The sequence below is a fragment of the Peromyscus leucopus genome, chromosome 4, assembly GCF_004664715.2.
Source record: "Peromyscus leucopus breed LL Stock chromosome 4, UCI_PerLeu_2.1, whole genome shotgun sequence".
In the NCBI taxonomy this organism is placed as follows: Eukaryota; Metazoa; Chordata; class Mammalia; order Rodentia; family Cricetidae; genus Peromyscus; species Peromyscus leucopus.
The window spans coordinates 132,956,271-132,983,883 of record NC_051066.1 but is presented as its reverse complement, the minus strand read 5'-3'; the positions used below and the strand labels follow the sequence as shown (position 1 = coordinate 132,983,883).

Here is a 27,613-nt window from a genome sequence, read left to right as displayed (position 1 = left end):
GGAAGGGAAACATGGAGGACAGACCTGGGTGTGATGCGGCACCCGGGCTGCACAGAACAGGCTGTGGGGACAGGGTTTTTATCGAGGCAAAAGAAGAGAAGAGCATCGGGAAAAACTAGAACAGAATATAGGTTAGTGTGCATTTCATCTCAAGATAGGAACGGACTTTCAGGCATTGAAGAGACAGGAAAAAATCAGATCAAACGGAAAATCTTGACACATGGCATAAAGTAAAGCATGTATTTACAAACGTCACAAAACTGCAAAGTAACTGGCATTTATATTTACAGTATTGAGATATTTCATGCTGGGCTTGATGATGTGTATCTTTAACACCAGCACTTGGGAGACAGAGGCAGGTGGATCTCTGTGAGTTTGAGGCCAGCCTGGTAACAGAGTGAGTTCCAGAGCAGCCAGGGCTACTTAGTGAGATCCTGCCTCTAAACAAACAAACAAACAAACAAACAAACAGTATTTATAAGGTGAGTGTGTATTTTCCAAACTACCCGAAGACACCAGTAGAAAAATGTACAATGGGCACTTTTCAAGAGGAGGAAGAACACGTGGCGTTCTTCAGATAGAGAATCCCTTGACCTCTGGTCACCGCCACTGCCTGTTCCCAGCTCAGGCTGCTCTACTTGGAATACCAGTGCTTGCCTTGCTGAGGAGCGGCGGAGGCTGGCCTCTGGTCATCGGCTCAGCCCCCAGAAGCCCCTTGTGGTGCTTTGAATGAGATGTCTCTGAGGGTCTCCAGCATTTGAATATTTGGTCTCTAGTTGGTGGCCCTGTTTGGGGAGGCTTAGGTGTGGCAGGAGGAAGTGTGTCCCTGAGAGTGGGTTTTGAGGTGTCAAGAGCCACATGCCATTCCCAGGTCACTCTCCGCCCTGCTTATAGAGTGGTGGTGCTGGACTCATCCATCCAGAACTACAAGTCCAAATAAGCCCTTCCTTCTTTAAGTCACCTTAACCATGGTATCCTCTCCCAGCAACAGAGAAGGAATTTACCCCTCACCAGGCAGCATCTTTCTCTCACGTAAAAGCCTTCTGCAAAGCTCTCCAGCAACTCTGGTAGGACAAGGCCTGAGGGAGGAGAGGTTTCCATGCAGGGCATTCTGGCCTAGGCAGCCCCCTGGTAGCCCGAGGCCCACAGGAGCAGGGCCGACAGAGCTTTCTCTGGGTCTGATGCTGTTCCCTCCTCCTGTGTCTGGTCCAGTGTGCCCACAGGCCCAATATGGGCACGGTCTGGTGTGAACCATGAGCCAGAGGCCAGGCGTCTGCCTACCACCTTGCCCAGTGACAGCACAGGTCTCCTCTGAACCTCTGTGGATACATCGCAGGTCACATGATCAGGGCTGGTGGCTGAGAGGACGTGCCCTGCTGCTTTGGCCTTGGCTCCCTTATCTGTCCACGAAAGGATGACGCTGTCCCCGAAGCTCCGGTGCTCTAGACTGAGGACAGTAGGTGAAGGACCCAGGGCAGTCAGTGTCCAGTGAGCAGGGCCCCAACACAGGCCGGTTCCGGTTACTAGAAGAAATGCCTGCGTGGCTCCTGACCAGGAAGCATGCGCCCACTCCTGTTAGTCCTGCAGAGACCTTCCTTGGTGCCCCTCAGGAACATCCACACAGGTGTACCACAGCCGATAGGGGCCTGACTTACCTAGTGGTTCAACAGAACCACGAGTCCTCACTGTCACCCTGTCCCTAGACCCGGGACAGACCTCACAACACTTCCTCTCTGCCCCACATGGATCTGTGAGAATGAGAAGGGCAGGGAGAGCAGACAGACACAGAGGTCGTCTGTGACATCAGGGAAATTGGGGTGACTGGCCTTCTGGAGGTGCCCAGTCGTCTTCCTGTAATTGAATCAAGACACGGAGCAGGTGGAGGGGTCAGAGGATCACCTCTCACCTGGACAGTGGCACGGCTCCTCACAGGTTTCCCGTGTCCACCCTACCTGCCACAGTTGTGTCCAACAGAGCAGCGCTGTCAAAACAAGTCGGACCCCATCTCTCTTCCACCTAAACACCTCGGCTACAGGTGTAAGCCGGGGCGGTCCCGTCCCCCCGACCCGATTCCTTCTCCCATTCCCCACTGGGTCATTTCCGCTCTCCTCATCCTCCTCACCTTTGCCCGTGGCCGCAGGGCCTGTGCTCTGCTGCTTCTGCCTAGAAAACTTCCTCCAGATACCTGACTTGTTCCTCCCTAATCTGCTCGAAACTGACCCCATTCAAATGGGAGCATCTCTGCTCACCCTGCTAGGACTTGATTTCCCTTACCCTGCTCCCTCAGCCCAAAGACTTTCTTATTGCTCATATACCCTGCTCCTATCTGCTCCCCACACTGGAAGGTAAGCTCTGGGATGTGGCACACACCGGCGAAGGGTGGTGGGAGGAGGAGTGGCCTGACTGTTCCCCTGGCCTCTCCCACGGGTCCCCACTGTGCTCTCAGTATGCACACCTCTTCCACATTGTCCTCACCACACCTGCTCTTTGGGGAAGGCCCTGCAATTCTTTCAAGTTTACTTTCAAGATGGAATTCTGTCAGCATGCAGTCAACATTGGGGGGAAGTGACAGAGGGGAAGGAAGAAGCCAAAGATCCAAGAAAAGGGGACCCCTGGATTCTGACAGGTCCTGGACATCAGACAGCTGAGTGCTGCTAACACAGTCTGACCTTCCTGGAGCCTGTGATCAGAGGACGCTGCACAGACTACCAGAATGTGTCAGGATGGAGTAGGCCTGGCCAGCAAGGATTGGGCTGAAGGCAGGACGAGGGCAGGGAGCAAGCAGCCCCAGCAACAGCCTTGATTTCTGGCTTATCCCACATCACAGCAAGACAGTCCAGAGCAGGAGCCCAGGGCTCTGGGAGAGAAGCACTAGGCCCCAGACCATGGCCACTTCATAGCAAGAAAGGTCCAGATGGGTCTAATGGGACTAATCCTGCCCAGGGGAGGGAGACATAAGATCTGAGATGTCTGTGCTCAACAGGAAATTGAGACAATTAAGGACCACAAGGGCTCCAGGATTCCGGGCAGCTCAGGTGAGCATTGCCATTATGTTGGAGTCTGCAGGTGTGATTCACTGTTGGTTTTGACTTTGATTGTTTCCAGTCACTTCAGCAGGGGATGGTATTTCAGTCAAGGCAATGTCTGATTAGCTAGAGAGACCAACATGTCACAGTGCCCTGGGAATATTAAATAATATTTACAAGGGATGACGTTGGGGACATAATTACTGATGGTAAGAGGCAATCAACAGCAGGGAACTCTTTCCCCGCTCAAGTGGTGAGATGTTAGATCTAGGCTCAGAGAAAGAAGGGCTTGTCATGGGGCTGGCAGGAGGGGTTGGCAAGTTATTGCTGCTGCTGATTCTGTTAATAGGATAAGCCAGCCTTGCAAATAAGAGCCAGACCCCAGGAGGCCTACATTTGAGATCTGAAAACCAGGCCAGGTCTTGCCAATAGCTTCACTTCTGGATGTGTTGAAACTGGAAAAGAGCCCTGAGATCAGCCATGGTGGCTACGTCTACAGCTTCTCTTCCATAAATACTGTAAGCATTAAATAATAATTAACTTGTTTTCAGATTCTTTATTCATCAAACAGGATGCCTGAGTTTGATCCCTTAGATCAACATGGTGATAAGAGAAAGTCGATTGCTCAGGGTTGTCCTCTGACCTCCATACTCATGTAAACACACACACACACACACACAGAGAGAGAGAGAGAGAGAGAGAAAGAGCGAGCGACAGACAGAGACAGACACAGAGGATTGCTGATTGGGACATGCAAAGACTCAACATTCTATCATTTCTGCTTCAAACAAGAGACCTGTTGTTTCATGCCCCAGACATACTGCCTTGTACGAATGTCACTTCCCTTCTGAAATTTGTGAAATAACACAGAGCCAACTTTTAATACTTGGAGGACCCTGGAAAATTTGTATCAGAACCTCCAAATCCAAGCTAACTCTCCTCTATATAAGGAGACTTGGGCCCCCAAACCAGTTTATCCTTGGTCACATAGCTGCTGTCAGCAAAGCCAAGCCTGGGACCTGGGGCAGGGGGAGGAGGGAAGGGCCGCTCTACACAGAAAAGGCAGAGGGTGAATCAGAGCTGTGAAGACAGCCCTGCGGGCTATGGGTGCCAGTGAGCACGGGCTTGACTCCTGTCCTCGATACTCACTGCTGTGCGGCCCTGCCAGAGCCGTGTTCTCTGAGCTCATTTTCCTACGAGCCAAATGCGGCTAACTGACGGTTACAGACTCGCTGCACACCGCTGTGAGGATTAAGTGAATAACAGAACAGAGCATTTTTCAAACAGCAGCTACTCTTGTATACAGAGAGGGGCATCTGGGGAGACACAGGGACACTTGGGGAATAATCCAACCTCAAGGTGCTACCTTCACAATGACGGTGTGAGACAAATTTTGTCCCAGAGGTGCTCCGGGCATCAAGTATGACGTGTTACTGCTTGAAAATGTCACTCAACACTGGGTGTGTTTCAGAACTCAAGCCCCTGAGGCCAGTGGGGTAAGATGGGCATTTGTACTTCCCCAGGTGTCCCACCACAAACCACTGCTTCAAAGTCTACACTGCTGGCGGTCCTCTTCGTTCACCCGTGGACCTGGCTACTCTGGGTATTTTCTTGTTCTCTTTCCTTCCCCCAGCACGTTACTTCCGTGTTTGTGAGTGTGTGGTACATGTGTTGGGTACATTTGTGTGCAAGTGTGTGGAGGTCAGAGGTTGACACTGGATGTCTTCGTCTATCACGTTCCACAGACAGGGGGTCTCTCACTGATCCAGGAGCTTACCAACTCACTTCACTGGCTGCTCAGAAGGCCCCTGGGATCCTCCTGCCTCTGCAGCACTGGGATTACAGCTGTGCACTGCTGCCCCTGGCTTTTCCATGAGTCCTGGGGACCTTATACAGCAAGCACTTACCCACTGATCCATCTCCCCAGCCCTGGGCACAAGTCCATCCACAATGCAGCACGCATCAGCACTTCATTTCTTGGGATCTGCACTGTGAACATGCTCCCCAGGTAGTTCTGATGAGTGGGCTTTGAGGAAAGGAACAGCAATTTCCCACAAGGTGAAACTTCAGGTTGATACAGAGCCACAGGGTGTGTCTGTCTCACTGGAAACAGAGGAAAGCCGTCTGCCTGCCTTCTCCAGAGACTGTGGGGCTGAGTGGCGTGCTCTGCAGGTAGATGTGCGGTCTTTGGACAGCCAGCAGCCTGGCTGCTCTGGAAACTGGGCAGATTAGCTGTTACAGACTCACACAGGCAGATTAGTCTCAACTCAAAGACTTTAATGTACATTCTGCTCTTGGAAAAAATCTCCAAGGAAACAAGAGGCACCAACAGACTCTCATTCCGCGTCCTGCTGGGAGCTTGAGCCCCAGAAGAGGATGGCACCGGGAACCGGGAGGCCAGAGCACAGCAAATGGCCTGAGGTCAGGGTGGAGGGTCTGGGGGCCCTTCTTGAGGCAGAACTCTGCCCACACAGCACAACGGGGGTGCCCTCGAGACTCCCGAACCCAGAAAGGCGACAGCACCGAGGGCAGCCCCTCAGCAGGGCTGGGAAGTCCCGCCAGCCGGGATCTCCAGGGCTCTGAAGGAAAGGCCCACCTCTAACGGGGCCTGAGAGACGGACTTGGGACAAGAACCTTCCCTTTTGCTGTTGAATTTCCATGTCATCAGAAAAAGTCACAGTGGCCTCAGTGAAAAGTGGGGACATGTGGAAGGAAGGCTTCCGTGTCCCACCCGAGAGTGTGAGGCTTCAAAACGGAAGCCCCAGACCAAAGGCCAATTCTGGGACACCAACCCCTGGGGCTTCTAGACAGGAGGGGCCTCGGGAGAGGATGCTGAAGTTGAGCATTGTCAGACTCAGTGCGCCGTCTTCCTGTCAGCCTTCCTCAGGCTGGGCTCCTGAGAGCTGAGACCCAGTTCCTGGCAGGCTTCCTTCCATTCAACAAGGAGCAGGCAGAAATCCTGTACAACCACATTCAACTTCAAACCTACATTTAACTTAGAAATTCACCCACTAACACCAGGGACGGACCGGGTCTCTTCTTTCTTCTTTGAACCAGGTACAGAATAAGCAGCTAGTCTTTAGGACTGAAGGTTCATTTTCTCATTGTCAGGAATTCGACTGTTGCTGGGACAGGTTTCACCTGGACCTTCTGAAAGGGCCTTTTTCTGAAATTAAGCACCAGGGCCAGGATCAAGGGAACCACAAATGCTCCACTTTTCAGCAAAGGAATGTATTTACTGGTGAAGAGGGGCCTGGCTCCGTCTTTGCAGGCCCTGACTGGATCACCATGCTGGAGGGTCCCAGGACAGATGGATGAGCAGAGAAAATGGGTAGTAGCCACATGGGAAGGGGACTCCCTGGCTTCAGGATTTGCAGTTAGCCAGTCTCGATGCCCTCAGGGAGCTCCACCACCACCGGGGCACAGTCCTCGGGCTCCGAAGCAAAGTCCCATCGGAACTTCTTCGTCAGGTGGGCTTGGAACTTCTCCGCCTTCTTCCTCAGGGTGGCATCCACAGCAATACTGCAGGCAGAAGAAAAGAAAACCTACGGAGAACAGAGGGAAAGTCACTCCTAAGAACAGGGGCCCTAAAAGCTGTGGAAATTTCCTCCCAGTGTTCGGCTCTCTGGGGCAGTAGATCAGCTGCTGCTGGCACAGTCCCAGGACACCTGCTATGCACCCCCCAAAACCAAGAAGGAAGACATTGGAACGGGACTGGAATGGAAAATTACCATGCTGGGCACAGATGCCCCGCGAGAGTAAGGCCACCAGTGTTGCCACTACTGTCCACCTGGGCAGGGGGGCAGGAGGGCAGGGGAAGGGGACAGGATGGGTAAGATCTACAAGGCACCTGGGCAATAACACAGAAGAAAAGATAGTTATACCAGGTGGTGTAAAGAAGTTTGGGGAGACACATAAGCCCTTGAATCCCATAAAGTCCCAGGCCCTCAGCCAACAAGGCTGGATTGCTGCTCTAATCTTCTAAGTGGGCCATAGAATACCAGTTTGAGGCTTCCATTCCTCTTAAAAGCTGTCTTTAATGTTCATTTAAAAAACATTACCATTGTTTAAATTGTGGTAAAATAGATATAGCTACCATTTAAACTATTTTTAAGTGATTAGCCAGTGGCAATAAGTGCATTCCCATCGTGCAACCATCACCAGCGCTCATCTTCAGAAACTTCTCATCGTCTCCAACGGAAGCTCTACCCAGGAAACCCCAACTCCCTATCATTCCCGCCCTGGCTTTTAGCAACACTCTTCTGTTTTCTGCCTCTGCCTCGGCCTCAGCTAGGAAGCTCATGGAGGAGGAAGAAGCTCATGGAGGAGGAAGTTCATGGAGGAGGAAGTTCATGGAGGAGGAAGCTCATGGAGGAGGAAGCTCATGGAGGAGGAAGCTCATGGAGGAGGAAGCTCATGGAGGAGGAAGTTCATGGAGGAGGAAGCTCATGGAGGAGGAAGCTCATGGAGGAGGAACCTCATGGAGGAGGAAGTTCATGGAGGAGGAAGCTCATGGAGGAGGAACCTCATGGAGGAGGAAGTTCATGGAGGAGGAAGCTCATGGAGGAGGAAGCTCATGGAGGAGGAAGTTCATGGAGGAGGAAGTTCATGGAGGAGGAAGTTCATGGAGGAGGAAGCTCATGGAGGAGGAAGTTCATGGAGGAGGAAGCTCATGGAGGAGGAAGCTCATGGAGGAGGAAGTTCATGGAGGAGGAAGCTCATGGAGGAGGAAGCTCATGGAGGAGGAACCTCATGGAGGAGGAACCTCATGGAGGAGGAACCTCATGGAGGAGGAAGTTTATAGCATCTAGTCCTTCTGTGGCTGCCTTATTTCACTTAGCTTGTCTTCAAGGTTCATCCATGTTGTAGCATACATCAGAATCTCCTTTCTTTTCAAAACTAAACAGTAGTCAGGCGTTGGTGGAGCATACCTAGAGGCAGATGGGTGTCTGTGAGTTCAAGGCCAGCCTGGGCTACAGAGTGAGTTCCAAGATAGCCAGGGCTACACAGAGAAACCCTGTCTTGGAAAACCAAAACTAAAAAGTAGAGCTAAACATGGTGGTGCACACCTGTAACCCCAGCACTCAGAGGGCTGAGGCAGAAGAAATTCAAGCTCAAGGCCAGCCTGGGCTACATAGTAAGACCCTGTCCCCTGTGCCTCCTCACCCAATTCATACACACTTTCAGGAGGGCATGACTGTGCGCTCTCTGTCTCTCTTTCATATTTTTGTTTTGTTTTTTTTTGAGACAGGGTCTCTGTAACTGCTCTGGCTGTCTCAGAACTCATTTTGTAGACCAGGCTAGCCTTGAACTCACAGAGATCTTTCTGCCTCTGCCACCTAAGTGCTGAGATTAAATGTGTGTGCCACCATGCCATGCTCATATCTTCATATAGACATGTTATACTTGTACACACACACACACACACACACACACATTTTTAAAGGTTTTTATTTATGCATATGTTTATGCCTCTGTGTCTGAGTACGTCCATACTCATGTAGGTGCCTGCAGAGGCCAGAAGGTGGTGTTGGATGCCCTGGAGCTAGAGTTGTGGGTGGCCATGAGCTGCCTCACATGGATTCTGGGAGCTGAACTCAGATCCTCTGCAATTAACCCCTAAGCCACCTCCTTCAGCCTCTGGTAGTCCACATTCTATCTGCCATTCACCTGTCAACAGCCATTTAGGCCGTTTGCATTTTAGGTATTGGGAATAAAGCTGCCATGAATATAGCTGTACAAATACTCGAGTCCCTGCTTCCAGATCTTTGAGTGCAGACCCAGATGGAACTGCTACACCTTACAGCAACTCCCTTTGCTGGCCACCATCTCCACAGCAGTGGACCACAGTACATCACTGCCAGCAGAAGACAGGGTCCAGTTCTCTGCAGCTGCTCAACACTCTTCTGCTTTGCTTATTTATTTATCTTTCAACAACAGCCATTCTGATAGGTCTGGATGCTATCTCACTGTAATTTTGATTTGCATTTCTCTAGTGATTAGTGATGTTAAACATGTTTTCATGAAGTTATTAGCTATCTGTATATTTTCTTTGGCCAAATGTCTCCTCAAGTCTTTTGCCTGTTTTTAAGTTGGGCTGTTCAACTGTTGAGTTACAGTTCTTCATGCATTCTAGATATTGAGCCATTATTTTGACTTCCCCATGAACTGTTTCAGCTAATACAAACATGGGTAGAAGAATAGAAAGGCATTTTCTACACATTTGAAAGGCCATTCCAGTTCCTTATAAGAATACCAGCAAGCCCAAGCCCAAGCCCACCCCCACCTTCTTCTTCTCCTTTTTTTTTTTGAGACAGGGTTTCTCTGTGTAACAGTCCTGGCTGTCCTGTTCTGGAACTCACTTTGTAGACCAGGGTGGCCTCAAACTCAGAGAGATCTGCCTGCCTCTGCCTCCCAAGTACTAAGATTAACAGCCCACTACTTCTTAAACTACCCGACTGTTCAAAAACATTTCAGACACTCAAACTGTACACCCAGCATGCTCTGAGAAAGACATACCAGAATATGGTTTTATTATTCATTTTTTAAGTAAAAAAATTTGTTTTGAGATAAGGTCTTACTATGCAGCCCTTGCTGGTCTAGCCTTGAGCTCAAAGAGATCAGCCTGCCTCTCCCTCCCCAGTGTTGGAATTAAAGGCTTGTGCCACCACACCCAGCTCAGAATGTGTACTTTAAGGACATGGGGTAGGAGGCTGTTCAATTACCCCAAAGGGAATACAAAGCTTTTTGTCTGCCACCTGTTACCCTACAGGCCTACCCCTGACGTGGCCACAGGCACAAGCATCTCTGATTCAGTCACCTCTGGTTGTAGCTGGCCTACACAGCACTATGGAGGACAGTGAGTTCCAGGCAGCTTGTCTGACAAAGGAAACAGTTCTCTCTGCAGCTGATTCCCGGGGCAACACCACCTCTCTACAGCCTGTTAGCAGGAGTGAGGCTCATTCTCGGTGGCCTTTGTTGAGAGCCATTCTCTGTGAGCCACAGGAACGGCAGCAGAGGCAGAGTGCCTGGAGATGGGTAGGAGGCAAGTGTTACGGAATTTGGCTTACCCAGGGAACTGAATACAGGAGTGGGGAGCGTAACTGCAAGAAAGAGCCGGAGCGGTAACTCATGGGAAGGGCTGCATGATCTTGGCAGTAAAAGCTCCTCTGTGCTTCCCTGAGCCCAGGGTCACCTCATTGGTCCTCTCAATCTCACTGAAGTCATGGGCTGTTTACTGCTGATGTCATCCAAGAGTGAAGCAAACCAAAACAGTGACCCACTCATACCTGATTCTGTACTCCAGGATTCAAACACAGAACTTACTTAACGCACAGGAGAATGAAGACAACTGCAGGCTCAAGAAAAACTGATTTATGGATCCTTTGCACAGTCCCTGGCACCAAATAACTGTTCGTTATGTGACGGTGCTGGAGAAAAGGCTTACCCTAGAGATGAGGTGCACACCAGGCCCCAGAATGCTGCTGGCTTCTGTGACTCTTGCAAAGGCCCAGGCTAAAGTGAACTGCTCTGAACTCTGTTCCTTTAGCACTGGGCCTGGCTTCCCGAATGGCATTTCTCATATTGTCTTATATCACAGTGGTCCTTTGTGCCTTAAAGAGTAGGCACCAAATCATACTTACCAGTGTATCCAACACAGCATACCACCCAGAGCCTGGCCCAGAGTTAGGGCCCACAGATCTGTGTTGCACTTGGCAATGGCGGGAAGTGAGAGGCTGGGACAAGCTGCACTCAGCGTCATCACCCACCCTCCCCACCTACCTTCCGAACACTCCTGAGAGCAAAATCAACTACAAGTGGGTACAAGCAAAGCCTTGGTCTTTTTTAAAGCTTCTAATCTGAAAAGTGCTTTGTCCTTTAACTTGTCATTAACTCTCCGCTACAAGCCTGGCAAGTGGGAGGGCAGGGAGTTGGCAATCCCCTGCACGGACGAGGATGCTGGCTCACCACACCGCACTCAGCATGCTCCAACCAAGCAGGCCCGGTCAGTCTCAGAGCTTCTCCACTACAACCTTCTGTCTCCACAGAGTAAATGCATCCCTGACACTGACCCTCTGTCCAGCCCTGTGAGTGCTTCTGCAACTGTCCCCAGGTCTCCAGAACCCGGGCCACAGACCACAAGGAATTTCACTTTTTTTTTTTTTCTTTTTGGTTTTTTGAGACAGGGTTTCTCTGTGTAGCTTTGCGCCTTTCCTGGAACTCGCTTTGGAGGCCAGGCTGGCCTTGAACTCAAAGAGATCCACCTGGCTCTGCCTCTCGAGTGCTGGGATTAAAGGCATGCGCCACCACCGCCCGGCTGAATTTCACTTTTATAAACTAACTTCACTTAAGTATACTTTGCATACAGTGAAATGCTTGCACCACTACCACCCAGCTTATCCTGGTTCTTTTTTTTTTTTTTTTTTTTTGGTTTTTCAAGACAGGGTTTCTCTGTGTAGCTTTGCGCCTTTCCTGGAACTTTCCTGGAACTCACTTGGTAGCCCAGGCTGGCCTCGAACTCACAGAGATCCGCCTGGCTCTGCCTCCTGAGTGCTGGGATTAAAGGCGTGCGCCACCACCGCCAGGCGATTTATCCTGGTTCTTTTATCTTCAGATTAATTCTATGTTTTCTTAAAAAAAAAAAAAAAAAAAACTTAGTAATCATCTAGTTACTTTATTCTCTAAGGTAAAATCAAGTAAAGATTTCTAGCCAGGAGGTGGTGGTGCACGCCTTTAATCCCAGCACTCGGGAGGCAGAGGCAGGTGGATCTCTGTGAGTTTGAGGCCAGCCTGGGCTATAGGACAGGCTCCAAAGCTACAAAGAGAAACTCTGTCTCAAAAAAAAAAAAATTTCTAACTCCATAGAAAAATGCGTGATCTTAATTTTGGCTGATTAATCTTGGATTTTTTTAAAAAGACTTTTAAAACAGGATGATCACATTTTGCAAATGAATGCATTTATCCAAAATAAAAAAACATGGGCCAGGCAAGTTGGCACATGAACTTAATCCCAGCACTAGGGAGGCAGAAGCAGGTGGATCTGTAAAAGCCAGTCTGGTCTATAGAGTGAGTTCCAAGCCAGTCTAGGCTACATAGTGATATCCTGTCTCAAAACAACAACACCCCAAAAAACCAAATAAAATAAAAATAAAATCAGGGCCACTACATGTTTTTCTTCAAATATAGAAAAAGTATCAACACTTTAATCATTAAGTCTATTATGAAATTAAAACAAAAAAGCCCTCCATTCATAAACATGAAAGCTTTTAAAGAGCAAAGTTCAGTGACTGCAATATACACCCAGTCATGTCCCGCTGAGAAAGTAAAATATCACAGAGGGCAGCTGAGCCTGTCTTATCCTACATTTTTTCGGTAGGCGGAAACAGAAGCTTACTTAAAAATACAACAAAAGCCCTTAGGTGATTGGCTCACAAATGAAACTGGCCAGAACACTTGTTATCACTATAACTGAGGCAAGCGGTTTCCCAGGCAAGACCACATGCTGCAGTGGTGAGCAAGGAATAGAAAGCTCCAGGAATCACGTCTTCTTTTAAGACAAGTTCTCTGTGCAGTCCTGACTGTCCAGGAACTTGTTTGTTTTTGTTTTGTTTATTTCAAGACATGGTTTCTCTGTGTAACCCTGGCTGTTCTGGAGCTCACTCTATAGATCAGGCTGACCTTGAACTCATAGAGATCCCCCTGCCTCTGCCTCCCAAGATCTGCGATTAAAGGCGTGCGCTAGCATACCTGGCCTCCTGTCTTCTTTACATTTTTTTCTAAAAATGACATTTACTTAATTTAGTGTACATGGGGAGGTCAGAAGACAATCTGCAGGGGTCAGTTTTCTCTTTCTACCATGTGGGGTCCTAGGATCAAACTTAAGTCGACAGGCTCCGTGGCAAGCACCTTCACCTGTGAGCTATCTCAACAGCCTGGCATCATGTCTTCCGGAGTCAGTTCAGAAAATCTGGGCTGCTTCATCTGGAGCTATAATTATATATAGGAGACACATATATAGCCCTACAGTAGGCTTCAAATCTAAATCTCAGCCTGGTCATCTCCTTTGTATGAGTGGGAACAAAAACACAAGGCCGGTACCATCCACATGATGGGGCTGTATACCCAACTTCTTGCATTGTTTTGAGGGCTAAATGAGACGATGAATATTGAGCAAACAAAAGCCACAGTCAATGGCAGGAGGAGGTAGGTACATTTATCTATTAGAAATGTTTATGATATGAAGTTGGAAAGATGGCTCATTGGTTAAGACCACTGGTTGCTCTTCTAGAGGATCTGGGTTTGATTCCCAGAACCCACATGGTAGCTCACAACAGTCTGCAACGGCAGCTCCAGAGAATCTGACCTCCTCTTCTGGTCTCCATGGGCACTAGGTATACAAGTGGTGCAGAAACATACATGCAGGCAAAACACCCCCACATAAACCTTACAGACATCACTGAGGAGACTAGGGATGTAGCTCGGCTGGTAGAGTATGTCCATCACAAGCGCAAGTCCTAGGCTGCATCCCCAGCACATCACCTGCACATGGTGGCACATGCCACTAAACCTAGCACTTGGGAGGGAGAGACAGGAGGACCACAAGTTTAAGATCATGTGTCTACATAGTGAGTTTGAGTCTAGCATGAGATACATAAGACTCACCTGCTAGCACTTAGGCATCTGTACTGGCCTGCCCTTGGGGTCCTGACAGGATAGACCTCAGCTGCAGCCTCCTGTGGGCATTAGCTAGTTTCCTTATAAAAGGCGGCCTTGCCCACCGCCTGTCTCTCTTTTCCCTTCCTTGTCCCCAGGGACTGGTCCCTGCCCCCTTCTCTACATGGGCCTGATGTACGGTGTGACTCCTTCCCACCGTTTTTAAAATACAGCATCGGTTCCCTGACTGGGAAGGCTCTCCTGGCAGTCTGTAACAGGATGGAACCCTGGAACCTGGTCTGCCCACAATAGCCCTACTTTTCCACCCAACAGATCGGATCGCTGGGACTTTCCATTCAACACCAACAACTGGTAAGCCCCCCACTTCTGGCCACTTCCCACGAATGAGGCTTTTTTTCTCGAGCATAGTCCTCACGTCCTAGCTTTTTTCGAAGTCCTGCTACCAGGTGACTATGTCTTAATCGGGTTCCTAGCCCATCGGCCCCTGCTTTTTGGAGGACAGTCCACTGAGCAGCTTGCGCCTTCTCGTCGGTCCTCGCTGAATTTCTGGGGCGCTGGAGATTCCAGCCCTTGGACCTTCTCTACCTCACTCATGAAAATGTGCCTACCTGCATAAGGGCTTAACTTACCCGCCTTTGTAGTCAGACTTGGTCCTATGTAGCAATCAAAATGGCTGCTCAGCAGCACGCCATATCCCGGTATTTACAGGACCTTTGCAGCTCCTGCCAGCCATCGGTAGATGGAGGGGTACCCTGCTTTCAAGCTTTTTCTTACTAAGTCCCTTCTCCCACGCAGCTTTTCACTCATTCACTCTCGCTCTTCCCCTCCCTCACACAAACCTGCTCTCTCATTCACCAACAGCTCTGCTTCCATTCAATACCAACAATCCGGTCTCTGGTGGGGCCACCCGCCTCTGACCATTCCCCTAGATGTGGGGCTTCATTTCTCAAGCACAGTCCTCTCCTTGCCTTCTGGCTTTTCTCAAAATCCTGGTACCAGGCGACTGTGTCTCTCGGGCTCCTAGCCCTCAGTCCCCGTTCTTGTGTGACGGAGCACTGAACAGCTGGTGCCCACTTAATCCGATCCTCCCTGGATCCCTGGGATGCCAGAACATTCAGGCCTTTGGATCTTCTTCTCTCTGCTTCCTCCTTGGGAACTGTCGTACCCTCCTCCCTCCCACGGGGGTGTCTTGGAGAACCACTGACCATTCTTTGGACCAGGCAGTTGGGGAACTGAGAAAGAGTTCTCCACTTTCTTCCCTTCTTTTGCTCTAAGACCCGCGTGTGTGTGTCTGCTCTTCCTCCCTAAATGTTCTGTTTGCTGAAACGTGCGAACCAGAGATGGAGAAGCCAGCTTCGTCTTGCTCAGCACACACCGGTTCTCCCTTTCTATTTACTCAACTCCTGTTTAATTCTGTGTGTATGTATATGTAACTACTAACAGCAGCCATGCGGCTCTCTCCATCTTGGCTGGTGATCTCATCATGATTTCTTGTGAGCTCCAGGGAGTCGACTTGGATCCACTTCAAACAGTATCTTGCCAGGTCCAAGCAGTGCTGGACGGTTCCACAGAGCCTGGACAGCCAAGTGAAACAGCCAGCTATCTCAGGACACGGCCAGCACCCTAATTTTCTCAGGTCCCCCTAAGATGATTGACGCCCCCCAGGCCAGCAGGAAGCAGTCTCAAGAACATGGCACCCTCATCCCTGCCTCATCTGCTACCCTTTCTAACTCCTCGCCTTTTTATAATAAACGGAAGGGAGGAGTGTTAGCATTTAGGCATCTGTACTGGCCTGCCCTTAGGGTCCTGACAGGATGTCCTCGGCTGCAGTCACTAAGAGTGCCCCCTGTGTGCATTCCCTATGTTCCCTTACAAAAGGCGGCCTTCCTCCCGTCTCCTTTCTCTTTCCCTTCCTCATCCCCAGGGACACCCAGAACAGTGATAAGGCACAAAGCTTGCTTGGAATGCACTACAGCTATAAAAAAAAAATCCAGATCTCCAAACACCATGGTTATATGACTATATGCCTAAATACTATGCAATTGGCAGTCAGAATCCTTATTTTGTGCATAACTCTTTTCAACACACTATTAATTCCAGATTATCTTTTCATTGACTTTAAGCAAATTATGGTGAGTTAAGTTACTTTAAATGAAAGAAAAAAACTTTTTGTGAAACAAATCATTTTTTTTTTTCAAGCTAAATCCAAGGGATTTGTAAAAGCCAGTGGCATTTATTCAAGTGTCTCACTTGGGAAATTTGGAGGAAAAAAAATCAATGGCTGAGGTCACACAGGACTGACCTCACGCACACTAATATGGCTGTCTTGAATGTCTTTAAATGCTCACACAAGCTAGCTCCTCTCCACAGACAACAGACAGTTATGCCCCTAAGCAAGGAAGCCAGCTCCACCTGACTAGCTGGGGAGAGAGCAGGCAGCAAGCTGAGGAAGCTTTTAAGGTCTGATTCATTCAGTTACACCCATCCCAAGTGAGTGCCTTTGCGTGGGGGATTGGATTCTCACTGCCAAGACATTAAAAAAAAAAGTTTTATAATATCCTAGTCCACACTGTGCCTTTTGAAATGCCGGTGTCCCTCACATAAAGCTGTTCAGAACCCCTCAAGCCCCTCAGACATTAACCTCAGCCAGAATCCATCATTCCTTCTTTGATGTATCAAATGCCCCTTGTTAGACTTTACTGTTTATACCTATATTTACATTGCCAAAGGAATGATCAATGCTTTACACGTAAAAAACAAGCACTAACACGGGTCAAATGGTAGGTGTTGACAATAAACAGTGAGGAAAAAAATGAAAGCTCATGGCTCTTTGGGGAATGCTGTATTAACTTCAAGTTAGCGGCAAGTACAGAACAGGCTAAGAGTATTTGGAGGAGGCAGAGCTAAGGGATGTATGGCCAAGGACAAGACAGGCTGTGGAGAATCAGGATCAGTCCATAACGTATGAAATTATGAGGTTCCGGAGAACATTCTGGAAAACATGCTTACAGTTAATACTGCTTTGCACATTTTTAAATGTGCTGAGATGAAATCAGACTCCAATGATGTGCTTTTTACAACTGAAACAAAGCAAGTCTAGGCACAGTGTTCATGGGTATAGTTCCAGTTGTTTGGACTGCTAGAACCACTTGTGCCTAGGAAGGAATTCAAAGCTAGCCTCAGAAAAATAAAACAGCATGGCCCGTCTGGGAACTTGCTGTGCACAGACCCTGACACTACCTTGATAGTGAAACAGCAGCTAGAGAACAGGCTAAGAGCCAAGTAACAAGGAGCCTTGGGGCCAAGGGTGGCACATTTAACTTTCCTAGTAAACAGGGGAGCCACAGAGAAATAGGATCAGAGCCGCACTTTGGAGCAACAGAGGCAGCAGTGTGTGAAGCAGATGGTTTAACAAGGTAAGCATGGAGGCTGATAAACTCTGATGGAGGCTGGAGGAGACCAAAGAGCCCCAGCTGGGGCAAGGTAAGAGGGCAGGTAACACCACTATTTGGAAACTTTAGTTAATTCGTCTGTTTACTTCCTGCTGTCAGGGACTCTGATACTCTTGTTCAGCTATAATCTCACTTCTAGAACAAAATCTTGTATACAGCAGATGCTCAGCTAGTAAATCCATAATCAATGAACCCTTGAAGACAGGAACTCCAGCTAAGTCTTGTTTTCATTCCTCAACAACTGAAGTAGAATGATGTACTATTTTAAAGGCATGTGTCCTGCCTGAACAGTCTTGAACAGTCTCAAAGAATGACGTCAGCTAGTACAGCTCGGCAGTGGTGTGAGACCCTGGGTTTTATTCCCAGGACCACATAAACTGGGTGTGTTCGGCACACACCTGTAATCCCAGGACTTGGGATTCAAGGTCACACTTGGATCATTGGGAGTTTGAAGCCAGCTGGAGCAAGAGAGCTTGTCTAAAAACAAACCAAATGACATCAAATGTCTTGTTCAGGGGGATCTCACACCATCAGCACTGCGCAACCCGCATACATGGGCATCACACAACCCAGCTGGGCCCCTGGTATTTTGAGATCACTGGTGCAACACGAGCCAGCAACACCATGGCCTTGCTGGGCTGGTGTGACGGCATCCACTCACATCATGAGGGCAGTACGTCACCCCCTCGACTGCATCGTTCCCCATGGCTGCAGCTACCAATGGAGGCCAGTTAGCAGTTTGTGACTCTCACACTGCCTGGCAGCCCAGTGACTTTGTGAGGAGGGTCCCCACAGAGGAGGACTAGAGATTTAACTTCTCTGCTCCATAACGAACAGAAAAGGGCATTTAATTCATCTGAAGTAGAACATGCCAGGCTCAAGCCATCATTTGACAGACACATCACCACAGTCTACACAAGTCCTCCAAACGCCAGACTCTCCAGGCAACTGCCTGCTGCCTAATTACAGACTCATCCAATAGCATGACAGTTTTGGAAAAGTGTTCTCTGCCTCTGAGAAACAACATCCACAGGATTTTGGGGGTGCGAGGGTGGGGGTGGGCATGGGAAATCAATGCTATATTCATACCTTGGGGTTCCAAACTTCTATGCAAATCCTGACTTCCACTTTCCAGTGTCAAAGTAAGTCAATCATTTAACCTCTTTCATTTTTTTTTCATTTGAAAAATAATGATTTGGTCTGTCCAACAGGGTTCTGGGGAGCTAACATATGATGGTTCATTTCAATTGCGAACCTAAGACAGATCAAGAATCACCTAGGAGAAGGGTCTCTGGGCATGCCTGTAGGGACTTGGTTGATCAGATTAATTAAGGCATACAGATCCACCCACCAGTCCCTAGGCTAGGATCCTGGAATATAAAAAGAGAAGCCAGTGAGTTAAACACAGGCCGTCACCACTCTCTGCTTCTGAACTATGGATACAATGTGGGCGGCTGTCACCAGTTCACCACTACAGAATACTATTCTCCTTTAAGTGGCTTTCGTCAGGTTATTTCATCACAGCAACAGAAAAACTTAGACATCACATGATACAATAAATATGGTGTCTGCTACCCAACAGCATTAACAAATACTAGTTTCTTCTGTGGGTGGGGCTGAGAGCTAAGCGAGGAACAGCTTGCATGGAACAGGCCTCCTGGGGCATCGCACACAGAGAAGAAAGACATTGGTGGTACAGAACCTATGCAAACGGACAACTGGCTGTGTCTGCTCTGCCTCTGCTACACAGAGAAAGTTACAAACTGTGAGTGACAGAGGCTGTCCCAGGACGGAAAGAAACGAATCTGTTTGCCAAGGGAGGAAGTAGCATAGGATGAAGATTCTAAGTTGTTTGAAGCTCCTTCCCTAATTACCACTCATAATGAAAATTTAATTGCCAAGTTAAAAGCAAATTTCACTTTTTCTGTCAGAGAACCTCTGCAGAAACTGGCACATTTTGTTTGAACAGGAAATCAAAGTTACTTTAATGCTTAAATGAGATCTAAGGAGCTGCAGATGTTTCTCTGGGAATAACGAGCTTCAAAACTCTGCCTTACTAGGCTGCAGCAACTCAGAGCTTCAGGAGCCCTAGAACCGCTCAAGCTGGTGCTCCGGTTTACTGTGGGTTGGTTATCTTCCCCCATGGGTTCATGCCTTGGAAGCTGCCCGTGTTTGGTGACGCTAAGAGGCGAGGCCTGGTGAGAGGTTCCTAGCTCACCGGTAGTGCTCTGGGGTTCTTTGGTTCCTCACAGAGGTGGTCACCAGCCAACAAAACCGTGAGCTACACAAACCTCTGCTGGGACTGCAAGATGGCTTATCAGATAAAAGCCCTTGCCGCACAAGCATGCTGACCTGAGTTCAATCCTCAGAACCCACAGGACTCCCAGAAACTGTGCTCTGACCTCCACAAACACCCATGGCACCCACTAAATTTAAGAAACAAAAAATAAATAAATAAACGCCTTTATTTCAAAGCAGACTGCCTCAGTTATTTCCTTATAGTAACAAAAACCTGGTAATAGAGCTAGGTAGCTAGGTAGGTGGGAAGGATTTGAATTCTAAGTACCCAGTGCTAGGCCAGAGAGAGGACCTCTGGCACAGAGGTGCTTACAACACAGTAGAAGATAGAGAACCAGGAAACATCTCAAGGTTAGGAAGTACACTCAAGAAATATTAGGGTCATGGAAAAACAGCGAGAAAGAAAAAGGCGACCTTCCCGAGGGTGCTCCCACACGTGTGCCTTCCTGCTGACCAACCCACATGTGTGTCAGCCCCAGTCTGCTCACCTGTAAGGTGCTGGTGAGGAAGTTGTCCTGGGAGACAATGTCCACGAAGAAGTCAGCAGGGATCTCACCGAGCTGGTGGTACAGGATGGAGATGAGGCTGACGTAGAGCGTGTGGTGCTTCACCATGGCTGCTTCTGACCGACACAGGAGGTTCAGGAGCCGCTTCCAGTGCTCAAACGCCTCATACACATTGCCCAGCAGGAAGCACACGAAGGCAAACTGGAGCTCACCTATGAGGTACAAGAAGAGCTAAGATTCTCACAGCGAGGTACACCAGCTGACACTCTCTACAGGATTTACAATGCCACCATTTCCATGAGACCTTGGCAACAGGGAGCCTTGCATCCCCGTCACTCCGACAGAACTTAGGATGGGATTCTACACCCAACAAGCACTCAGAAAATATTATTGCTCAGCTGCTAAAAACTCAAACCATGGGACACCAAACTGTGGCTAGACATTTACACAAAAACGGGTCACAAGAAGAGCATAATACTCCTCCATGTCTGGCACTTTAGGAGGTGGACCCTAAACCCAGGATCCATCAGAATTACTAACAGATCTCACTGAAAGCAAAGCTGCCCAGAGCTAGAGAGGTGGCTCAGGGATTAAGAGTATTTGTTACTCTTCCAGAGGACCCAAGTTCAGTTCCTAGCACCCACTACAAGCATCTTACAACTACCTGTGACTCCAGCTGCAGGAGATATGACAACCTCGTCTGGTCTCAACCTGCACACCTGCACTCATGCAAATACCCACCACAGACACATAGACACACATACATACACACACACACACACACACACACACACACACACACACAGAGAAGCCTAATTAAAAATAATAGAATAAATCCTAAAACTTTAAAAAAAGAAAGTAAAGCTGTCCGTTTGTCAACTCAGAGAGTTTGGTTAAGTAGAAATGATGGACTCCAGAATTGGTAAAAACAAGATCAAAGCAAAGTATTTTACAATCAACTCTTAGCATTTCCATGTTGCTGAAACGGTCACCTATTAGTGGCTCATAGTCTAAGCTCCCATGAATATAGGTGACATGACCCGCTGTAGGCCTGGTGAAAAACCACATTACACATCTATACTCTGTCCTCAGCCCAGTTCCTCCACGTCATCAGAGAAGGCAGTGTTTCCCTCATTTTAAGATGAGGTTAAGGGCATGCCCAAGACTATGTAACTGTGTTTTGAATGATGGAAAGCTAGATCAGATTTGATGCTGGGTAGGAACATTTCTAGAGTCTCCCACAGCAGGAAGTTCCTAAATTCCTATTACCAGTCAGCTTAGTTTTGTTTATTTACTCACAGGGCTCTGATGTTATCTCTGAGCAGCCTGGTGGCTAAGAGCATGGGCTTTGGAGCCAAAGTGCCTGGATTCGAATCCCAGCTCTGCTATTTAGCAGCTGTGTGACCTAAAGCAAGTTTTGTAATCTATTTAAGCCTCGATTTCCTTATTTGAGAGTTATCATGAAGAGTAAATTACTTACTACAGTGCCCGTTAAACACTTAGAATAATACGGGGCACAAAGCAGCACTCAAAATGCCAGTTCCTTTTCAAATCTCCAATTAGTACCCATCTCCAACAAAGGCCTGACAACCCAGAAGCCACTGCCCGTGTGCAAGCAACTGGGGCAAATGAGCTAGATGCAAGGGTGCAATCTGTAATCCCAGCACTCAGGAGGTGGGGGTGGGGGGTCATGGACACTGCAAGTTCCAGGCCATCTAGGGTTACAAAGCAAGGCCTTGACTCTAATAAATGAACACACTCACGTTGACTCACCAAACACATTCTCCCTGGCTTCAAAGGTATATATATATATATATATATGCCATAAAAACAATGAATCAGCCAGTCGTGGTGGCACGTCTTTAATCTCAGCACTCGGAAGGCAGAGGCAGGCGGATCTCTGTGAGTTTGAGGCCAGCCTGGTCTACAAATCAAGTTCCAGGACAGCTAGGGCTGTTACACAGAGAAATTTATATTAATTACATTGATATTACTATGCTATGCATTAAGATGTATCCATTAAAATGTCCGTTGTATCATCAGTTCAGCCAAGGATATAAAAAGGTCTCTAACCAAACTTCTCACCAACCTCCACCAACAGGAAAGTATGTAAATACCCTGGACAGCTTATCAGAAGACAGGACAGGCGTTAAAGGTGTAACAGGGCTGGGGAGATGCTCAGTCATGCAGTGCTCGTCTTGCAAACGCATGGACCAGGGTCAGGTCCCAGAACCCGAATCACAAAAGCTGGTGGTGTAAGTGCTCACCATCCCAGCACTGGGGAGGCAGAGACAGGCAGATGCCTGGGGTCTACTCTGGCCTACTCTACTCAGTGAGTTCTAGGTCAGTGAGAGAACCTTCTCAAAAGAAAGAGGTTAGCAGCGCTTAAGGAACCCGAGGGACTGACCTTTGGCCTTCATGTGTTCATGTGCATGAACACACACAAACAGCAAGACAAATGTCTGTCATTAGTATTCAAGAAACAGAAATAAGATGCCACTTTCCAACCACTGAACTGAAGAGGCCTTCACTAAGAAACCATGCTGAGTGCTGTCAAAAGTGATGAACAGACTCCTACCCCCTGGTGAGGAGGCAAAATCTGGCAACACACACAATCCAACCCTAAGCCCAGGCATAATCACACTCAAGAGTGCTTACTAGGCTAAATGTATAACAGAAGAATAGGAGCATCTTAAGGAGTGACCACCAAGAACTAGTTCTGTAGCTCTGGACACTGAAGAGGTGAGCTGTGACTAAGTGATGGAAATACTTACAGCACATCACAAACGCTTCTCTTTAACCTTGTTTCTATAAAAACTCCATGTGCTTCTAGAATGCAACTGAAGTTTAAAAGACTGGACTCTAAAAGACAAATGAAATATAACTTGTACTTTTTGTTTGTTTGTTTTTTGTGTTATTGTGGGTTTTTTTCCCCAAGACAGGGTTTCTCTGTGTAGCTTTTGTGCCTGTCCTGGAACTCACTCTGTAGCTCAGGTTGGCCTCGAACTCACAGAGATCCATCTGCCTCTGCCTCCCGAGTGCTGGGATTAAAGGTGTGTGCCACCTGGGGACAAGTGAAATATATAGAAATACACAGGAAAAAGAGAAAAAGAAGAAAAAATGCACTAAACTGTGAAAATGGTTATTTCTAGGTATAGGACTTGGAGTAAATTTTATTTTTGTTTTTGTTCTGTGATAAATACATATTATTTTAAATTAAGAGAACAAGCAGCAATAAAAACGGTAACAATAAAAATAAAAATAAAAGTCCTGGACTAAGCCAGGGAAGGGACCAACATTTAAGAACTCAAAAGCAAACTGAAGTGTCAGACAAGGCTTATAGGAACATAGACAGAATTGGCCTAGCACCAAGAGCCATGGGGCTCTGGTCTCAGTGTGACCACTGGTCACATCCCTTCTCTCTACAGAGCTAGGCTATGTCACTGAGTACCAAACACGGGATTATGTGCACCGGCTCATCTAAGATGCTCAAATTATTAGATGGATAGCCAGGACAGCCAAACTGCTGGGGCCTTGATATAACTCTCTTGACTAATCTCTAGGCTAAGGGTAAAGATCCATATATATGTTTAATGACTTCTAATGAGTCTACCTCCTTTAAGAGCTCTGAACTAGCTAATCCAAGATGAGCCCTCTATTCAAAATACCCCCACTAGCAGCCTCCCCCAAAAGTCTAGTTCTTTCTTACCAAGTACATCCTGGGGGTTGCAAGGGAACTGCTTGCTGAGCACAGTCTCGAGGGCATAGCTCAAGTCCATGCTGTGCCTGGTGATCTCTGCTGGTGTGGCACCTGCTGGGAACATCTGAGTGGGCAACTCTGAGAAGCGGATCTCTGTCCCAGCCCTGGGCTTCATCTCAGGCAGCCGGGCTAAGCCTTCTTGGTAGCTTTTGCACTCAGTACCACAGAGGGGTAGGTTCTGCTCCACTCTGTCCTTGGTGTGCTTCATGGAAAGCACAGGCAGGACATCCGAGAAGGCGCAGATCTGCCGGCTCTCAGGCTGCAGCTTCTCCATGGTGGCCTCACTGATGAAGTTGGTGAGTGAGATCCATTTCTTGAGTGTAGCATATGGGTAAGGTCCCAGAAACTGGTCTAGCTCAGGGAGATTGGCTCTCATAGCTTCTACTTCAGCCTCTGGAGCTGGAGACAAGTCTACCTCTTCTTGAACCGCATTCCAGCGCAGGACTGTCAGCCCCCGCTGCTTCAGGCTAAGAAAGAAGCCCATCCGAGGGCCCACCTCCCTGGGATTGGCCTTGTCCACAGAGCTGTAGTGGAGGAAGTGGATGCCAGGAGGGATCATCTTCACACCCCGGAACTTGGGCCCCACCTCCCAGGAGTTGTAGTCAATGCCAAACTCTGTCCCCTTGGGCATGTTCAGAATGACCACAGTGGCTCCTTCAAAGAAGAGTTGCTTGGCTAACTCAGGATCCATCTGCATGGAAGCCATGGGGCCAGTGCTGGGTAACCAAAGGCAGGACTCCTTCTTGACTTCTAGAACAACAGAGAAAAAAGAGAATGAGTTGACCAGAGTGAAGGAAAAGGCTACTTCATTTACTGCACATTCTCTACACGCCACACATTGAATTCAATCCCGACAGAATTAATCTCCATAATCCTCATGGCAACACTGCATCTGTCTAACATCTGTCTAACCCTGCATCTGTCTAGGAAAATCAGGACAATGAGATTTTAGGGTTTTGATTTAAGAAGCAAGAGTCTTCATTCCACCACTTAAAGAAAGGTCACACAGTGCCAAAACAAAAGCCTGACTGCTGGTCCTATGTCCACTGCACACTCTTAGACTCTGCACTCAAGTCTTTCTCCTAACAGAGGGTAAGGATGGAAAAATACGCACGGCTCATTTTAAACTAGAACTGTGCTAAAATCATTTTAAGCTACAATTCTATCTAAACCCTACTACTGGAGAGTACCTTAAGATCTGCCAAAGATGACCAAATCAAATCTGTTACCTAATTTCCCACGAGCACCTAAAATTAGCAAAAGGTTTGAGAAGTGGAGAGCTTTTCAAACTCATCAAAAACCTAGTTGAAAGTGAGGGAAAATAAAAGAACTAGTCCCCTTGTTTAAAAACAACTTAGCAGGGTACAGTTGTACACACCTGTTTTCCCAACCCTTGGGGGATAGAGGCAGAAGAATCAGGAGTTCAAGGTCATCCTTGATTGCTAGAAACTGTCTCAGAAATACAAATACATAAATAAATACATAAATACAGAGCTTGTCTAATACACACAAAAAGGAACCTTAGAAACACACACACACACACACACACACACACACACACACACACACACACAATTATCTGTGGGAGGCAGAGGCAGGGTGATCAGGAGTTTAAAGCTGTTGTCAGCTGCACAGTGAATGAGGCCAGCCTGGAACACACAGTCTTAAAAACAAGCAAATAAATAACCACAAAACAAAAACATCTGAAGTCCAGAGAACAAACAACTTCCCAAAGAGCCACAATTCATCCAGAAAAGATTGGCATGGCAGGTCTACAGTAAGTATTAGAGGAGGAGCTTAGATTCTTTATTTTGCCCACATTTAAATTCCCTATAAAGACACTTTGATTAAAAACAATGTGAGGGGCAGAGTGCTGGCAATCGGCTCGGTAAGTCAAGACACTTGCCCTGTAAGCCTGACAACCTCACTTTGATGGCCAGAACCCACATAAAGTTGAAGAAAAGAGAACCCACAAAGTTGTCTAACCCTCACATGTTTGCCATAGCATAAGACACCCTCCCCCATCATGTACTCACATACACACAATATTAAAAACAAAACAACTCTTTGGCACATACTGCTTCTGAGGTATTTAGAAGCATGGTTCCAACATAAACCAATTTAAGCCAAGCAACTACTTCAACTTTTCCCTAAGTCACTAACTCAACCGACACACGCAGATTACCTGCACTACACAGGGTCTACTGAACCCCAACAGAAACATCTGCAGAGCAAGACTCCCGACTGCCAGGTATTTTCATTTTACACAGAGGTACAAAACATGACCTCACAATTCACAAACAGAAAAATGAAGTGCTTATTTTTAACTCAGTTTACTCTTTAAAAACAAAACAATATGAAGAAAAAAATCCTTTTTACAAAAATGTTAGGAGCATACTTTATTGTCTTTACCTCAAAACCACAAGAAATGACAATCAGCACTTTTTTCAAACTGCAAGACATAACTTGAGTTAAGAAGTCAGTTTTAGACATATAGCTGATCTGAAATAATGAAAAACGTCATACAGAGGCCAGAAGAGGGTGTTGAATTCTCTGAAACTGGAGTTGGAGATGGTTGTGAGCACCATGAGGGTGGTAGGAACCAAGCCCAGGTCCTCTGGGAGAGCAAGCAGGTCTCTTAACCACCAAGGCATCTCTCCAGCACCAAGAACAGAATCTTTAACCTATTGGAATTTCACAAGTAATAAGGATGGGTATGATTCCTTGAAGGCTTGTGATTATATGCACATATGGTCATGACATAAAAGTCTTTGAGACTGTAGTTCACAGTCAACATCTGAAACATACAAATGGGATGCATTCTTCACGTCCTGCAACACATAAAGACATCTTCTCACCCCATTCACCACCTCCCTAGCCCGGAGAGTACGTGTTCCTCACTGCGCTCTCTCTCTCTCTCTCTCTCTCTCTCTCTCTCTCTCTCTCTCTCTCTCTCTCTCTCTCTCTGGCTTCTCATGTGTCTTTGGGGAACATAAAATTCTTACTATGCCTCGAAAACCCTGCATGAATTACCCTTGGCAACTCCAGCTTATTTAATACCATCCTCGCTTCCAAGGACTGGTCCAGCCACACTGGCTTCTTTCTGACCCTCAAACCAGAGAAAACTACCTAAAACTTTTGTCAAATAATTTTCCTGACTTTTGTCAAGTATTCTGTGATTATACTCCGGGTGCCTTGTTGTCTGTCCACTCCAGTGGCAGGTGTGTAACTTTGTGTGCTTGATTGAGGGTTGTCATAAACACAAGACTTGAGTCCTACGTCCCTAGCACAGACGCGATGCTTAAAAGTTTTATTTAATAAAATACAGTAAGCATTTAAATAAAGCCAGGAGGTCGGTGGATGACTTACCGAAAGCCACGCAGAGAGGGGGAGCAGAACCAGATCGAGTGAGGATAAGGTCTCTGGTCTCCAAGCTCTACAGATAAAGCGGGGGGAAAGTTACTTCGTGGGCGCCGGGAAGCCTGACGGGTCCTCAGAGAGCTAGGCCTCGTGAGATACCGGTCCACGAACTCGGCCGGCTCGGAGACAGGGGCCTAATTAAGTGCACTCTGTGACTCCGAGCAGAGAAGCGAGGTGACCTGGTCACACACAACGAAACCAGAGGACGAAAGAGGCGCCAAGAACCGACACTCACCACGTAGCCTCACGCTCCGGCTCCGCGGAAACGGGACGGAAGTTCGGGGGCTTGGGCACCGGATAGGTGTTACGGAAAAAGTGGTCGGGCGGAGTCCCAGGTCGCACAAGAAATGGCCCGTGCTCGCAGGTTCCTCCTGATAAAGCACTGCATTTTCTTCTTCTTAGTTTTTCATATTACCGCCTGAATCGTGGATAACAATTTTAATTAAACTACGCACTTTATCCCCTTCCAGAAACATA

At 47.7% G+C, this 27,613-nt stretch overlaps 1 protein-coding gene across 4 annotated transcripts; it reads right to left on the bottom strand.

Moving 5' to 3' along the window:
* Window positions 1–472: 472 nt before the first annotated feature.
* Window positions 473–27,468, bottom strand: Aar2 (AAR2 splicing factor). Of its 4 annotated transcripts, XM_028855578.2 has the most exons (5): window positions 27,372–27,468; window positions 27,086–27,152; window positions 23,666–24,466; window positions 19,939–20,168; window positions 473–6,571 (listed from the first exon to the last, which is right to left on the bottom strand). In XM_028855578.2, exons 3-5 carry the CDS (start codon window positions 24,420–24,422, stop codon window positions 6,404–6,406), a joined length of 1,155 nt encoding a protein of 384 aa, XP_028711411.1. In that variant the 5' UTR covers window positions 24,423–24,466; window positions 27,086–27,152; window positions 27,372–27,468; the 3' UTR covers window positions 473–6,403. The 4 variants fall into 4 exon arrangements, with proteins under 4 accessions (XP_028711411.1, XP_028711412.1, XP_037061267.1 ...); XM_028855579.2 differs by lacking the exon at window positions 27,086–27,152 and having other exon boundaries at window positions 27,372–27,446; XM_037205372.1 differs by lacking the exons at window positions 27,086–27,152; window positions 27,372–27,468 and adding an exon at window positions 25,095–25,181.
* Window positions 27,469–27,613: the final 145 nt, after the last annotated feature.

Bases quoted from the DNA above. Each gene is read 5' to 3' on its own strand.
- Aar2 (XM_028855578.2), bottom strand. From the start codon at position 24,422: ATGGCTTCCATGCAGATGGATCCTGAGTTAGCCAAGCAACTCTTCTTT. The intron at 20,169-23,665 runs GTAAGAAAGAAC...TGTACCTCATAG, and splicing joins CAACCCCCAGGATGTACTTG to GTGAGCTCCAGTTTGCCTTC. The intron at 6,572-19,938 runs GTGAGCAGACTG...TGTTCTCCGTAG, and splicing joins TCCTCACCAGCACCTTACAG to GTTTTCTTTTCTTCTGCCTG.